At 32.9% G+C, this 18,304-nt stretch overlaps 1 protein-coding gene across 2 annotated transcripts; it reads right to left on the bottom strand.

Moving 5' to 3' along the window:
• Positions 1-1,335: 1,335 nt before the first annotated feature.
• Positions 1,336-7,001, bottom strand: LOC149552020 (3-oxo-Delta(4,5)-steroid 5-beta-reductase-like). Of its 2 annotated transcripts, none has more exons than XM_089787504.1 (3): positions 6,697-7,001; positions 6,417-6,496; positions 1,336-2,756 (listed from the first exon to the last, which is right to left on the bottom strand). In XM_089787504.1, exons 2-3 carry the CDS (start codon positions 6,459-6,461, stop codon positions 1,605-1,607), a joined length of 1,197 nt encoding a protein of 398 aa, XP_089643630.1. In that variant the 5' UTR covers positions 6,462-6,496; positions 6,697-7,001; the 3' UTR covers positions 1,336-1,604. The 2 variants fall into 2 exon arrangements, with proteins under 2 accessions (XP_089643630.1, XP_089643631.1); XM_089787505.1 differs by having other exon boundaries at positions 6,417-6,603; positions 6,697-6,898.
• Between the last annotated feature and the right edge of the window lie 11,303 nt (positions 7,002-18,304).

Genomic DNA, 18,304 nt, shown 5'->3' with positions numbered 1-18,304 from the left:
TTATTTTTTTTAAGTTTAAATATGTTTTACTAGCTACTATTTTACAATTTTGCTCAATTTTTTTATACCATTAATACTATCTCTCAAACTTACTACATATTTTGGTACTTTGATTTAAGTAATATATATATATATATATATTTTTTAAGTAGCTAAAAAAATTTATCGTCAACAAGTGTTTGCTAAAAATTGTAACTAATTTAATTTCCCCTTCATGCAATACTACACTTTGGCGCATGCGCCCCTTGTTAAATCACATCTAAACATGATTTAGGGTTAGACCTTAAATACAACTCCAAAGATTGCACATATATATTCTGTACTTCAAGTCAACATAAAATGACTAATAGAAAGGGTTATATTAACCTCTAATTTTGATTCAACATGTGTGTTTTGGATTCGTTTTTGTGAATTGCACAACCATCATTAGTTAGTTGTGCAAAGTATGGATCTACCACATTGGAGAAATAGAAAACCTAAGAATAAAGATCGGTCCTTGAAATTAGTGTATATGGAATCAAGATTGTATATCAACTGACCATGAATCTGAAGTCAATAATAACTTCTTTGTCCAGTAAGTTACCCTCATTACAAAATCCATCATCATAAGTGTTACATTTTCAACAAATGCTTAAGATATAAAAACTACATATATATATTTTTTAGTGCTCATGTATGTTTAGACTAGGATCTATCTACAACTTTGGAATCCATATGTTGACTATGTTGATTCTCAATTGGTTATGGTTTTCCTTATCAATATTGAATGCATCTTAATTTACATAAAGTATGTTTAGCTTGTAAATTTGCTTCAACTTGAGCAAATTAGGTTGGTGGTTTGCTAAGACAATTCTTATTTTATATGGAGAATTTCTGGGTGTTCTAAGCAGATTTGGATGTCAATCAAAATATTCACTTAAACATGAACAATTGCACATCATCTCAATGTACAAGCCTATTTACTCAATCATTTCAATAGATTTTTAAATTAGATAATATAATCAATTCATATTATACTAATCCATCATTTTAAACTTTCAAAGAAATGTTAGAAAATTCAAATTTAAATATTTTTAAAAATCACTTAATGTTTAATTTGAATATTTTTTTATTTAATTTCCCCTAAACTTATAGAGAAATACAATATTTTCTAAATATTTATTTAAAAAACATTATAGAACTCCAAAATACTAACACTATGTGCAACAATTACTTAATTTTGTTATATTTATATTTATGCTTCCAATCATTTTCAGCATTAAAAAGCAAATCATTCATATTTTGATCAAATATTTTTCCTATTCGACACGGAAACATCAACCTTGCTAGATACACTTATTTAAATTCTTGAATGATCTTCTTATTTAATCTCATCGTTAATAGTGGGCTCTGATGCAATCAAGGTAAATACATACGTTATAGCTGATGAACTTTTATTTACAACCATACTGTGTTTAGGACACCAGAACTCATTTAAGTTGCAAATACTTCAAAGTCTAAAAGCATACAATATTACAACTAGAATGAAGACAAGCTATGTAGCTTACTCCAAGCCTGCTACTCTTCTACTGTCTAGCAATAGGTTTCATGCATGCAGGTCAAAGCTATGGAATAATCTTAAATGACTTCATCTTATCAATCCATGATAGGAAAGATGATTCTGTATTACGAAACCTAAAGAAACCATGCTCTTTACTTTTGTTCATGCTAAGGGCACTCTCAAATGGAGCATTTAGTAAAATGTCTGCAAACCACCAATTTCCAACTTCCTCAATTTTGGTAGGGTATAATCTGTTTTCTTTCACAATTGCCTCCCAGATAGGTCCCTTGTCTTTCATTGCTTCAGCCAGACTAAATCCTTCGCCTTCATATGGTAACATTTCCAGCTCAAATTTCTCTGCTAGTAGTTTCCACAGTCTTTTCCATTTGAGCACATCTCCATCTGAACAATTGAAGGCCTGGTTCTTAGCATTAGGCTCCACAGCAGCCCATATTTCTTGCTCCGCAATCAATTCAGCATCAGATATATCCGTAAATTGTTCCCAAGTAATTTTGTTTCCTGGGTATTTGAAAGGAAGCCCCTCATATTTGCAAATGGAAGCATAGACACAGAGAGTACCAATGATGTTCATTAAGCTCCATGGAGAGAAGCCAAATATGCCTGTAGGGCGGTGAATGGACCAAGTTAGTCCCTCTTTCTTCTTTGCAGCATCAAACAGTATATCTTCAAGCGTGTAGTAGAAATTAGGCCCGGGTAGCCTAAAAAGTTCTTCATGAAAGGGTGGTTCGTGGGGCTGAATATTTCGATTTTTGGTCACATTATCAAATGGACCTCGGTAGTGTTTCCTACCAGTCTGCAGACAGATGTGCTCAAAATTTTCAGCGTTAGGCAGTAAAGCGTCTAAGACATTACTGAACATCCTTCCATTGGCTTCACAGTTCTCTTCCTCTGTCTCTCTATTAACCCAACATACCCAAAAAAGATGAGTCACATCCTTCAAAGTAGAAATCCTTTCTAGGGTTTCTCCCCTGTTCAGCGCATCACATTGAATGTATTCAACTGGATTATCTGGAGACCAATCAGGCTTAGGTCTCCTTGCAGCACCGTAAACTTTCCAGGGTCCACCGGGGGTGTCAGACAAAGGCAAGATTTCAGCCAAGCTGTTGCCCACAATTCCTGTGACTCCAATAATGAGGGCTACTCTTTGCTTGTCAGATTTTATTTCCAAGCCATCAACGTTTTGCTGGACTCCGCCCTGCATGCGAACAAAAAGTCACAAACACAACTTTGCTAGATAATACAACAATAGGTTAACCCAAATGTTGGAGGTCATTATATCCCATTTGGGTGGGGGTGAAATTTAAATCTATTGCTAAGAAATGGACAAGAGATTAGTAAGAGAAAGGAAATATTCAATTTCTGATCTCATTTTCTTACCACCAACGATCATCCTACAGTTTACTACAAGCTAGACATGCAAATTAAGTTGATGTCCATTTGTTTTGACTTCAAAGTTCAAACCGATATGTAATATACTCTATTGGTGACAGATTATGATGCAGATGTCACCGGCTCTTTTCCATGTTCAAACCCAAATCCCCTGAATATAACAAAAATGCGCACCAAAAAGACTACAAAGCTGGAAACAAATGTAATGCCAAGTCAGGAAGGGAAATCGCTCATTCTGAGTGAGCAAAGATGAGAATAATAGGCTTCTATCGTTCATCTGGGATAATTTTCTTCGTGACTTCATTGCGATGTCCTCTTGCTGGACTAGTCTATATTCTGTCTTAAATTTAGAAAATCAGATAAAACAAAGCATAGCATATAATATAATTAATGATGCATTCTTGATTTTAGAGTGAGATAGGAAAGGAAAAAGGAAAGGGGGCTTAATAGTCCACGATGTCAGTTATAGGTGTATGTGTTAACATATGATGACAGTGTATGGGACTACCTCGTACTTCTTGTGGGAGGTACCTAACTGTACTACAAATGAGGCGTACATACCCTACCCCCCAGTGTGATTTGAACTTGTGACCTCTTTTTTGAGAGCACAATGAATCAGCACTAGACCAACTCAGACTACAAACCTATAATCAAATTAGACAACATTTACAAATACAGTTCATGAAATAAATCTATTAATAGAACATGAAAATTATATATTAATCAGCAGCATGTCTGACGTGCATGTGAATCTTAGTCATATAAAATACGGCCTAAAGAAGAGGGGATGTTAACAAATCCAAAGATCTCCAATGATGTAAGATAGAGAATGATTGCATGGATGGAGAATGGCTATCTTGAGGTGCCCTACCATGCCTCCTTATTGCACATCTTGTATGGCAAAGAACATACAAATCAGATTTACCACTTATTGATGAATACATGATTTCTTTGTTCTAATAATTAGAATTATTTCATCAACTACATCTGTAATGTTATCTAACTTGAAATTGTAGGTTTCTAAAATAGGCCCCACTCATCTTATTTCTAAGAAATATATCTCTAACTACATTCTTACTTTGTTTAATCTGATTTTGTAAATTTAAAACAAAATATAGAGTGGCCCAACAAGAAGACTACATTCATTCATCTTCCATGATCTGCCAATCACCAAGATATCCATAACAATTCTATGTGCTCTTCATCACTGAAAGGAATGCATCTGAATCAGCTTTGTTCTTTTAGTTCAGCAGGGATCATTGCGACAGTACAAGAGTAAGGCTGCTAGGCTTATTTTCTCTCCAGCCACTCTAAAGCTTTTTAAGGGAGCTGATGGCCCCATTGCAAATGCTAATATTGTTGTTGGTTTTTATACAAATATTTTAATATAATTTTTTATATAAAAATTGGAGAGAAAATTTGCAAATAAAAATTAAATGAAGTGAATTAAATTAATGAAGATACATGGATTTTTTTCAATTAGCATAAGTCTCACCCTCCATCCCCCTTTCTTCCGTAGCTTATTTTTATTCACTAAATAGTAGTCAATCTATTAAAGTAGGAAAAGACCTAATATTATCATTTTCTGCAATTCCAATGTTTTATGAGAACACTTTAACTACTTAAATTTAAACAGAAAATAGAATTAAGCAGTCACATGGAAACATTGTACAAAAGTATTGCAGTCAACATATGAAACTATCATACAAATTCATAAATGGATTCAAAACAAGTAAAAGTTATTTAGCACTGAGAAATTGGTAAAAACTTGAAATAGCTTTTCAATACCATAACTTTTTAAAAATATTTCCAATATCATAATTTTTAAAAATTGAATGTTACTTTGGATTTTCCTATTTTCATCCATCTGTTAAAGCATGTATATTTACTTTTTGTAAGCACAATTTTTTGTGTTGTATCTACTAACATCAACACATGGCACATGCAAAGATTGATAGACATTTTACATTTGTGGATGGTAGAATTTTGTGTAATAGAAAACAGTTTTAAGTTATACTGAACTTTTCACTCATAAAACTTTTACCAGATAAAATATGACAATATGATACAACGATTTGTGTGTTTTGTTATTCTATAGTCTCTATTAAATTATATATTCATTTCTTTTAAGTTTTAAACAAATTTATTGGACTCCTTTTAAGAGTATGGATGAATAATTCTAGACCTCCAACATTTGGAATGGAGTATGAATGGCGAGCAAGAAAGCAAGGACTTAAAAAGAATGGTACAATTAATACGTTATCTTCTATCCAATGTTAGTTTGATTTTTTTTCATAGATTTGAGAATTAAATTTAAGACTTCTTATTTACTGTTGGGATGCTCTGCTACCAAGTGATCAATATCTTTTGTTAACAGATCATCTTCAGTTCTGGTATGGCTGGTGAAAAACTATTGAAAATGGAGCCATATTTAAAATGAAGATGAACCAGTGAAAAAGGGGACCGACAGTTTATTATCGGAGCACCTTAGCAGCAAGTGGGAGATCATAGACTTCTAATTGATTTGTATAAAAACTAATTTTCTATTAAGTATAAAGTGGTGTAGGATTTATACCAATCTTTAAGCCTTTGCTTGTGCTAGTAATATTTGAATTAAAGATGGACCAATCATAAAGAGGGTTGACAGCAAATAGAAGGCCTTAAGTTAAACTTCTAATTGGTCCATACAAACTTTAATATGGTGGTAAGAACAAGGCTTTAACGTGGTGGTAAGGACAGAGAGCTTCTGGTTAGATTCAAATTTAGAACCTCCCATTTGCTGTTGGAATTTTTTCCACTAAGTTACCGGCCCTATTATGGGATCTATCTTCCATAATCATTAACACGAAACTGAAAGATTATAGACTCCCCAAAATCAAACCTATCTTTTCCCCTTCCCACAAATAGTTCAAGTTGATTGTTCATGGAAATTGGGTGCACCGGTCAACCCTGCACTTCATGCTTTTGAGAATGATTATCTTCACAACTGTTTATTATTTTTATTGGTGCTAATCAGAACAGCTTCCTATTGTTTTGTATTAGGCTATGATTTTTTACTTTTTAGGATTGCCAAAGCCCAAAGCCTCACCGAACTTCAAATTGCGGACAATAACAACTAGATTGCCCAACTGACGACTTAGCTAAGAGTATACATAAAAATATGAAGCTATCTGGAGCTTATTACAGCTAAAATTTATCTTTCCTGCTAATTAAAACCCCAATTAACATATCGCTATCTGGAGCTTATTACAGCTAAAATTTATCTTTCCTGCTAATTAAAACCCCAATTAACATTTATTACCTACAGAGGGCATAAATTAAGTATTTGTTTCCCAATGCAGCAGAGACAGTGTGGCCTGTGGGGTTAAAAGCAATTTTGCGGCATTCGACGATCTCATAGTTTACCTCTCTATCTGTCCCACATAAACCAAATTTTATAAAACATACGGACAGTTAAAATGCTTACAGCTCTGGAACCAAGAGCGCCTGTCCACCAGGAGTACCAACTCATTTTGAGGGATCCGATAAAATAACCCGAATGTTAACCTGCCATTACAATATCCCTCGACATGAGATGGAGTCGCGATATGGGTAGAACTAATACATTTTCCTTCGCTATTCTATCCGTGAAAGGGGAACTGCAAGCAACAGAACTAAGAACAAATTTGAAAAACAATAAATAAGGATGAAACGAAAAAACACACATCGGCAGATTTAATGACTGCGTAGGATTTCTTATCTCGTACCTGAAAATGAAACGAATGGAGCTCAGAAGATCAGGATTTTTTCAGGCTCGTTAGCAATGTGCTGATTCGTGCGTAGCGCCTGCTTAATTTAACGGAATTCGAACATTATTTTGTGGAAGATTATAAAATTCGATTGTTTTAGAACTCCTTGAATGGTTCCGAAGTCGGTAGATGTGGGAAGAATTCCAGAATGAAATAAATTGAAGAAGTAAATATCATTTAGAAGTTTTAAAAGAAAAGAATGTGAAGGGTGTTGTCTGATAGGAGTACGAGTGAAAAATAAGGCCAGTCTTAAACATCATATACCAAGGAATCAAGTCTTAGTGTGTGATGTTTAAAGACACTTAAACATCATACACTTTTACTGTAAGAATCAAGTCTTAGTGTATGATGTTTAAGCTGTCTAAAAAATAATGATACTTTGCAAAGGAAAAAAGTAGTATTGTAGATTTTTTTGGAGGAGAGGAGGTCATTATGTTTTGCCAAGTTAGAGTGTTTGGAGTATAGTGTTAAAAATTACCATTTACATAGGTTTGTCCACATTGAGATATATATATTTTATTAAGGGTTAAATAGTTTTTTATCAAGGAACCTAAAAATTCAACAGTCATTACAAAATATTAAAAATACTTCACCATATTGTAGTGCATGCCCTTATGTCGCATTTCTGTCATCCTTGCCAAATTCTTTTAGGCCAATTTTATGTTTGATGATTAGTATTATTATTTTAGAGATTATCAGATGTTGTTTTACACTCAGTTTATTATATGATGAGAATACTTGGTACTCTATATTTCATGCATGTATGATGATTATTCAATGTTTTCAGTTATCAATGATGATTAGTTAGATGGTTTATTATCACATGTGCTTTCTTATAGATACTTACCCCATACTGCATGTGTATGGTGTGCGTGTTTGTTTTCTTTATGTATGGTGTTTCTGATGTGGTTAAGGAAGGGAGTCGTAGTCACCTACTAGTCGGGATCTACACGATGCACCACTTCCTGCCATTGTCTGTTTAGCTTAGAATATTGTGTCTGTACATGCGTGGATTTTATGCAGGTTGCAGGTACCGGGTATCGACTTTCCTGAATTGCCAGGATGAGCGTACCCTATCGCATTATCTCAATGGTAAGAGAGGGGAGATAAACTCTTAAGTCCAAATCCTAAACCCTTTAGCCAATTGTCCTAATTGATTATTAGGACAAGTATTTGAGTTAAGTACCCTCTGAATGCATCAAATGATGTTATTTCGCGATTATAACCCTTTTGTTTGATTTAGTATGTATTTTTCTATGATGGGTTTTCGTATGTTGCTTTATGATTCCTTGATGTATTTTCTATTAATTAAGTCTAATTAAAATATATATATATATATATATTATTAATGATTTAATTAAATGGAAAATTAATATGATATTTTTTAATATTTAATTAATTGAGAAATTAATTAAATAAAAAGAATTAAAATTTGGAGATAAAAGTTCAAGTATAAATTTAGAACGTGATAATATTTATTTAATTTAATAATAATATATTTAGAGTTCATTTTTAAATAAATGCTAAATGTTATTGTTATTTAAATTAATTAAATATTTTATCAATTAAGTTTTTAAAATAAATTAAAAGTTGAAAGATATTAAATTATTAAAGTTTCTAGATCGCATGATGTGAGCTTGAGTTGAAAATAAAAGAAATAAATTAAAAGATAAAATAAGTGGAAATAATAATGTTATTTTAATTTCATAAAGTGCGCATGGGTTCAAAAGTAATAAAGATTAAAATAGAAGTCAAGAGGGAAAACTAAATTGAGTTATTTAATAATTCATTTAATGTGCATTAAGAGATAAAACAAAGATTGATGCAAGTTAATTTAAGAGTTAACTAAGTTGAGCAAGAAGACCTCTCGGGTGAACACATAATTAATGCCCCGATTTGAGAAGAAAACTCCTTATCACAACTTTGGGGGTTCATTTTTGGGAACCAGAAATTTTGGAGAAAGGAATTTTGCGGAGACATCTTTTGGTAGCAAATTTCAGAAGGAGTATTCTAGGAAAGTTTTTCAGAGGAGCGAATTCTCTCATAGTTTTTTCGGAGTTTTCATATCAGCATCAAGATTAGGTAGGGTCTTGTGATCACTGATTTAATTACGCAATTTTCCTACTTCTTGTCTTCTTCGTGCCTGTAGATTCTCTATGATGAAAGTTTAAACATTTCAATATTGGAATTTATTAGATGCTTGTCAATTAACTTCTGTATAAGTAGGATTTAAATTGGGAAGGGTTCAAATTTTAAAAAGAAATTCTAAGTTGAAAATTTGGTTAGTTGGCAATATTTCCCCTATCAGAATAATATGGTGATCAAATTTTTTTAAAAAAAAATTATATATATATATATATATATATATATATAAAGAGAGTTATTTAATTAATTTTGTTTTTATATAATTATAAATTTTGATTAATTAAATATCAACGTTTTAACTGTTTCACATTATATAAATTTTAAAAAAATAAAAATGAATTAATAATGGGTGGGGGCTATCCCACGCACCCCCCCCCCCCCCCCCCAAACTTAATATAAGTATAGCAGGCCGCCTGCTGTACGCAGTCGTACCTGCTGACGCAGGACAATTGCGACAGCAGTCTGCGCTACGATACGGCAGTCAGTGATTTGTATATCGCTTGGCATATTTTTTAAAAAAAAGACTCGTACGTATATTATGATTCATTTTTTTATTATGATGTTTTAATTATTAGCATTGTTAAAAGTTTTTTTTTTTTTTTAAGATATTAATTTATAATTATTATATTAATGAATATCAATTGTTAATAATATGCTTGTTTGTATTATTTAATTTAACAATAAACTTTTAATTATATTTTAAATTCAATTAATTTTTAATTAATGGATTTTATTAATAAATTTTATTAAAATTTATTATTTTTATAATTAATAAGTATTTTCATTTAATCAATAAACAATTAAATAATATTAAAATGTTTTTTGTTAAAGATATGCAAGTATTAATTAATTTAGTTAAAATTTTATTTAACTAAGATTAATAAAGGAATGATCTTAATAATTTGTAAATTATTCTATTTGGAAATCGATAGATATTATTTAATAATTTGAATAAACTATTACTCACTGGTTATCTTGGGGAAAATTTACTTAAATCAATAGGGATAATTTGCAAAAACTATTTAGAATAAGAATGGGTTAAGTGAAAAGGGTGAACTGCGAAACTATATTGTTCTATTTGTACTGTCTATGCTTTGGGGTTCTTTGGGGTTGATTAGATGTTGACCAGTTTAGGACGTTTACCAGAGGCTCGGGGTTGTGAATGTGATGTCGTGATGATTTGGTCTCGATCTTTCTTAATCCGACCATGGTAATGTGATGGAGTGTTTTATGATGGATGTATTTACTGTTTGCTATTGCTTTCCAGTCTCCTTGTGTGAAGCTGAGGTGTTTTAAAGTGATTTGTTCTTGATGATGTCATGTTGTGACATGTTTTGACTTGACCATTTTGGAGTCTTCGATCAGTATTGTGATCTATTATTGGGATACTTATTGGTTGCTCGTTGGAGAACCGATGGATATTGTGATTTATCATTGATGCCTTCAGTTGCTGATAGAGAACTATTGTGATCATTATTTGATGCTTTCCAGTTTCTCGTGGAGAACTGATGTGACTATTGTGGTTTATCTTTTGATGCTTTCTAGTTGCTTGTATAGGACTAAGGTGATTTTGTGTTTTGTGTTTTCATGAGCCTAGGGTAGGTTATCTATGTGTAGTGTCGGGAAGTGGCTTGCAATGAGAGACGAGAGACCTGAAGTGGCTTTGGGGATGACTCATTGTAAGTTGTTCGTTTTAATAAGTGAAAACATCTCACCTAAATATTGACTTAAATGAACCTAATAAGGTAATTGTATGTTCTCTCCCATGCCTTGAGTGCTAGTACAGACTAGGATGGGGTAGAGAGAACACTTGGTTGTGACCTTGCATTCCATAGTATGCCTCGTCAGTACGAGAGGATACTAGTGGCCGCAGGATTACTGGGGACCCGAGATTCCTTAGGGATTGCTCAGGTAACTTCCAATGCGATTCATGTGATGACACTTTCCCGCTTGCATAGTTGGTCTCCTACATGTCTTGTGGTGCTTCTAGGTCTAGATGTCTATCTATGTTGGAACCTTTGAGTTAGTATACTTTTAGGATTTCCCAGACTTAGAGAGTACTTGTGTTTTGTGTTTTCATACCTTGTTTGGGACTTGAGACTATCTCCTCAGCGTGGTGGGAGTGGACCATTTAGGTTCCACGCGGTCAGGTGGTAGTGCTTTTTACTCTTACCATTGAGATCTATCCGAGACACCATGGCTGGAGTATTCTTGTTGGCATATACTTTCATTCTGTTCATGGATTATTATGATGGATGGTTAAATTTTATGATGGATGTTATATCATTATGGATGTATGGATGTATCAGGTATGTTATTAGTTTCATTTATTTTATTGTACTTCGTATCATGGATTTGAGGATGATGTATCTTTATCTTTACATATGTATATTCTTTTAAGCCTTTCATACCCTGTGACATGTACAGTGGATGATTGAGCATTCCGAATTAATTTGCCAAGAGGCATTCGGAACAAATGTATATTATGTGGACATTGGACTTTATTATTATTCTTTCATGTGGATGTGGTAGTTGTTAGACTTAGAATTAATTAAATTTAAATGTGACTCAACGTCTTGGAATCCTTAAGGAATGTAACCTGTTATGTATGTTTGTTGATGATTACATGTTAATGCTTCCGCTACTATGTGTTTGATGTGTATGTTATACATTCTTACTTTTAAAAAAAAAAATGTTTAGCAAACTTAGTAAAACTTTAGGTTAATTCTTTTGGGTCCCTTGGCAGGGCGTTACACATATTAAACAATATTGTTAAAGAAAATCAGCATCCCTAGACAACTAGCAACTCACCACAAAACCAAAACAAAACTAAGACCGAGACCACAACAAAAAAAACTACAGGCCTATCATTTTGACTCAAAAAGCCAAAAAGACCAGTAAGCTAGGCAAACAACTAATCACACTTTAGACTGGCTCAAGAGCCACCTCCTCTTACATTTCCTTCATCTTTTCGACGATCATTTTAAAATCCTCTTTGTTCGTCATTTTTTGCCTTTAGCTTCCTTCTTGTTGACTTGGTTCTTTTTTTACCAAGAGACTCTTTCACACCCTCAAGGTCATCTAGGTCCAACACCATGATCTTCTTCGTGTTCAAATCAACATTGCCTGTGCTTTTATTCAGTTAGATATATATGTTAAATATTATATTAAAAACTATAAATTAAAAAAAATGTAATGTTCCCATCGTTGACTGTACACCGTACGGGGTCAAAGAGGGGTTTGTAAGAATATGTGGGTATGGTGATGGGGAAAGAGGGTGTACGAGAAGGGGAAAAGTTTGTACGAAGTGATTAACAATATAGATGGAAGAAGGGAGGTGAGATGCATATGAGAAGTTTGAAGGGAATAAAGAAAGTGTGGTGATGGCAAGTATGGAGGTAGAAGTCGTACCAAGGGGAAAGTAGTGTGAAGTCGTATGAATGGAAGGTTGCACAGTAAGGGGAAATACCAATGTGAAATTCAAGAATGTGAAAACTAATATAGATGATTGAATTCCAAATGTTTGTCAAATACAAAATGTACGCCAAATACAAAGATGTAACAAATTATCGCTAAAGCACAATATTATATTCCTGAACAAAAATGATGCCCATATTTGCTAGATCAAAGAAAGGTAGTACAAAGGTCATACTATGGTGAGGGTTGAATCTAACTAAAACCATGAGAGCCAAGTATGGAAAATCTCTCACTTCCAAAATGACGAAACAACAGAAAACTCAAATTGGAATTCGTAGAAGAAAGAAAATAATCCAAATTGCATACTAACAACTACCAACATGCCACACTTAAATACCCTTTCAAAAAAAACTCCTGAGAGTTTACAAAAGAATGTCAACATGAATAACACCTATGATAATTATATAAAAGTGGCCCCCTTTATTAATTAAATAAGTCTTTGTGATACTGTCTAATTTTAGGACCATCTGATTAATTAACTTAATTAAGAAATTTAATTAAAAAATTGGGACATTACAAATCTCATCACCCAAAGATTGTTTACCCTCAAGCAATCCATCATCAAATGATTTTCCCATTGTAGCTTCAAGATCCCAAACTAAGCACAGATAGTTGTATCTACTAAAGTCTTCATGTCGCATCATGATCATGTACACACACTTGGATGTAAGTGAGAAAAGTAAATATCCATCAAACTTTCATTGCGTCGCTCTAATATAAGCATGGCCAAGCCCAGAGTCATTAGGATCTCATTGAGATATTTCGATGATCATATCCAAAGCCTTCATGCCTCCATGTTCATAGCTCAGGTACAACTTGTAGTTTCCATGAGGATGTCCCTCACATGAAGAGGTAGCAATCATGTATGCCTAAGACCCAACCAAGGGGTAAACTCCATATACAACCAATTGTAAAGATTGCTCTTGCAAACAATCCTCAATCAAGTCTGTGTCACCAAGAAGATAAACAACTTCTGGTAGAGCCTACTTATCCAAAGGAACATAGGTAGAACTCATATTTCCATCAGGTTGATCATCAGTTATTGGTTCAATGTTATTTGTGCAAGTTTCTTCTTCCTAAATCATTTCCTTCATCTTGAACTCAGGACCCCCAAATAGATTATGTCTTTATAGTAGATGATGTCATTGATTACCTTGTATTGGTCATCCTAAATATCTTCATCCATTAATTTACATGCAAAAGTGTTCTTGGAGTATGTGACCAAAAAATGTGCCTTCCAATCAGTTGGAAACTGAGATAGAGACTATATGGCATCATTGGGTGCATAGTGTGATTCAAGTCCAAGTTCTCAATTCTCCCAACAAGCTGGTTGGATCACCACATCTAATACCACTATCATGTTCTCATTGTTGACTATACATCATATCGAGTCCATGAGGGAATAATGTGTGGGGTCAAAGAGGGGACCATATGAATATGTGGGTACAGTGGTAGGGAAAGAGGGAGCACATGAAGGGAAAAAGTTTGTACATAGTGATTGATGGTATGGTTGGAAGAAGGGAGGTGAGATGTGTATGGGAAGTTTGAAGGGAGTAGAGTGAGTGTGGTGATGGCAACTAAGGAGGGAGAAGTCGTACTAAGGGGAAATTAGTGTGAAGTCATATGACTAGAAGGTTGCACAATCTAGGGAAAATGTTGATGTGAAGTTCAAGAATGCAAAGGCTAATCTAGGTGATCGAATTCCAAATGTTTGCCCTATATAAAATGTATGCCAAATACAAAATGTAACAAATTATTATTGAAGCACAATATTATATTCCTAAACAAAGATGATGCCAAATTTACCAGATCCAAGCAAGGTAGTACAAAGGTTAAAATAGGGTGAGGGTTCAATCCCACCGAAACTACGAGGGCCAAAAAGGAAAGATCTCTCACTTCCAAAATAGTGAACAACATAAAAATCCAATTGGAATTCACGTAACAAAGAAAATAATTCAAATTGCATGCTAACAACTGTTGAAGTTGATGAAAGATCAACCCCACAACTCCCAAAAATCACTTGCATGCAAACACCTATCATAGAAGAGAGAACCAAAAAGCTATGGAGTCTGGAAATCCTAGATCCATAGATGAGACATTCTTGATGAGCAAAAAAAGAGATTGTTATTATCACAAGTGAACGAATAAAATTACAGAGATCAATCCTTATAAAAGGAGATCAAAACCCTAATAGGGTAAAACCTAGGTTGCATTGTAATAATTAATAAAATAATTAATTATTATATGCCTTAAGTTTAGCTTAAGTAAACTAGAGATAATAAGTGACTTAACAATTAATTCAAAATCATTTAATTAATAAGGCAATATCTTATTACTCTAACACCCTACCTTAAGATAAACTTAGGGAGTAGCTAAAAACCTAGAAACTACTGTTGAAAGAAAATTTGGGTCCTAGCAATAAGGCCTGATAAGGTACCCAAGCACAACCAAATCTCTATAAAGAGGAGAAATAGAGAAAACCACATGGGAAAAACCCTACTCCAAAAAGAGATGGAAAGAATGTTCCAGAAGTTAGGAGCAAAAGATGACCATGAAAAACACCACTGAAGAATAAAGCTTCAAACACTGCCAAACTACTGATCTGAAGAACCTCCACTATATAGAATGTGACCAGGTAGAGAAGACTAAGTTTGAAGAGCTAATCAATCGAAGATGGAAGGTATCTTCATGGCCTCCAAAAATAGGAATGAAATAATGTCTGTATGGTAAATGATCCATCTCACCAAAATGCGTAAGTATCTAGCCACTACAATCACCTAATACATATGACCAAATACTGAATATATAGCTCACTCTATCAAACCAAGAAAGAAATAGAACAAACATAATCCCTCTCTAATGCTAAGAGGTAAGACATGAACACTGAAACTAAATGCAATATCTCATGTAGAAAGAAGAACTAGGAACATCGAGAGTTTGAAAGAAGTACAAACACCTATACTAGCACGTGTCATTGACACATCATGAGGCTAATGTCATGGAAGGAACACTTACTTGATAAAGGAAGATGAAAAATATGGCCAACATAAAACCCCCAAGGCACTTTATAATGTAGTGCGAGTACAACAAAACACAAAGATGTCCAAGATCTTGAAATGCAATAGAGTGACACTTTATCTCAGTGTGTTTGAAAAAATACTACAAAAGGATGTCAAAAAAGATTAAAAGAGACATAAGGTTGATAAGATAGATAATATAACCCATGAAAAATTATCGAAAACAACAAAATCGATCCCTAGACCCAAAACAATCAAGATATCTATCAAAATGCAGAAAAGCAAAAAATTGAATTAGATGTGCCTAGAGCAGAATCTAGAAAATAGAATGTCTCAAAATATGTCTCTTGGACTACAAAATATAACTTTTGACTTTGATAACCAAAACATACCACTAAACAACATCAAAAATCCAAATAAAATGCACAATCATGATGAGCTCAGAATCATATTTCTGGCACTTCTTTCAGATCGAAAAATGAATCTGGATGAGCAAATTATGGCAAAAAAACCACATGTAGGTCAAAAAAGCGCTAGAAAAGCAAAATAAAAATCTTTATTACCTCGGGATCCATGCCAAAATATCTCAAAAAGTGTACCCAACCGTACAAAATTGCCTCGGGAAGCATGTCAACTCCGTACCAAAACTATCAAGATTTGTGTGCCCCAAAATCTCGATTTGTGTGCACAAAATCTCAATTTTTTTGACCAAAAACCACAAAATCATAGCCTTGAAAAATGAGTCCAAAAATCTTGATTTTAAGAATAATTTAAAAAACATAGCCTCGATAAATGTGCCATTAAAAAAAAATGAACAAAAAATCTCAATTTATGTGCCAAAAAATCTAAAAATAATTGTCTCGAGAAATGTGTCAAAAATAGAAAATCATTGCCTCAGGAAACGTGTCCATTCTAGGAGCAAAATTGTTTGCATCAAATTGCAACTATGTCCAAATTGGACAAATTTAAATGAAAATAGGGGTTTTGGGGCACTCTAAGATCAATGGTGATGTATGTTTGGGCTCAAAGTACATCGAAAAATGGTGACCCCCAAATTCAACATAAAAAACTCTAAAAAATGAAACCCTCTAAATAAAAAGCATAGATCTAAAAGTCAAGAAAAACTTCTCATAAACAGAACAAAGGCTTGAAGATTTGGAGCTCTAATACCATGTTGAAACTGATGAAAGATCAACCCCACAGCTCCCAAGAATCACTTGCATGCAAACACCTATCACTAAAGAGAGAAGCAAAAAGCTATAGAGGCTAGAAATCCGACATCCATAGATGAGACATTCTTGATTAGCCAAAAAAGAGATTGCTATTATCAAAGATGAATGAATAAAATTACAAAGAGATCAATCCTTATAAAAGAAGATCAAAACCCTAATAGGGTAAAACTTAGGTTGCATTGTAATAATTGAATAAATTAATTATTATATGCCTAAATTTTAGCTTAAGTAAACTAGAGATAATAAGTGACTTAATAATTAAATCAAAATGATTTGATTAATGAGGCAATATCTTATTACTCTAAGAACAACTACCTTTATGACACACTTAAATACCCCTTCGAAGAAAACTCCCAAGGGTTTACAAAAGAATGCCAACACAACAAACACCTAGGATAATTAAATAAATTTTGGCCTCTTTATTAATTAAATAAGTCCTTGTGATATTACTTAATTTTAGGACCATTTAATTAATTAAACTAATTAATACATTTTATTAAAAATTTGGGACATTACAATATAGTCATAATAACTCAATATGTCATTATAAACAAAAATAACAAGTGAGATCCTCTAAGTCATGTTTAAGCTAGTAGAGTGAAGACATTTGATCTCGATGGTTGATTTATCTTCTTTATAAATGTTAGACTTATTCAGTAATTAGGATTAGGACTAGTGTCATGATTGTGGTTAAAGTTCAAATAAGGATTAAAGTTTCATTAAGATTACATTTAGCATTATGATTAGGAATTGGTCAGAATTAGTGTTATGAAAAATTATGTTACTAAACTTGGATGTTGTAATTAAATTCTAATATTGCATTGTTCATGCTAACCATCTAATTTCATGTGTTTATCGGTGATGACCTCTTCCAAGCTCAATTCTATTAACTATATTAAGTGTTATTCAATGTAGTTTAATATGGTGAACATCTAGTAGGAAATAAATTAAAGAATCTTCAATGGGATGTGCATACTAGTCAAGCCTAAAAACTACAACAATATGAAAGGATCTTATTTAAATTCAAAAAAATTAAACTATGACCAACATAAATAAAATAAAAATAAAACTCTTTAGGATTCATCATACTTAGAAAAGTTTTACTAAACTCACAATACTCTATAACTTGGGTGTCCCTCGTATTCTAATTAATCTTCAAAAAGGCAATATTAATTTCTCTAAAAGTCCCTTTATGTTGCAGGAGCAACCACAGGAATAATATTTCTATGGGGGGTATTATGATGTTTTAGGGCATATTTTATTATTTTAGGGCATATTTTAATATTTGTCTATCACTTAGTAAATTTTTGATGTTTATGGCATATTTTAATGTTTTAGGGCATACTTTGATGTTTTGTTAAAGGATTGAACAAAACATTTATGGGTCTAGTGGTTGCCAAAAATAGTTTTTAACTGTTTATCATTGATTATATATTCTCTCCAAAGTCGATCATTAAGGAGAGAATATGATTTTCTTTTGTGTGGGAAGAAGGCTGAGATATTGTGAAAAATTATTTGTACCTTGTATTGAATAGATGAAATAAATAACACTGTAGTGGTTTCCTGTTACTTAGTTTATATTTTATTCACACAGAAAATTGATTAAAGATGCATAACATATTTATTGGTTTTTTAATAAAATATTAGTGGCATTGTTATTTTTGTGTGTTGAAGTTATTGTTGTAGGAAGCCAAA

The sequence above is a fragment of the Cupressus sempervirens genome, chromosome 6 (genome assembly GCF_028749045.1).
Source record: "Cupressus sempervirens isolate cs-2001-9-10 chromosome 6, ASM2874904v1, whole genome shotgun sequence".
Taxonomy (NCBI): domain Eukaryota; kingdom Viridiplantae; phylum Streptophyta; class Pinopsida; order Cupressales; family Cupressaceae; genus Cupressus; species Cupressus sempervirens.
Note: the sequence above shows the minus strand (reverse complement) of the source record. Positions and strands in the feature narration are given on the sequence as shown.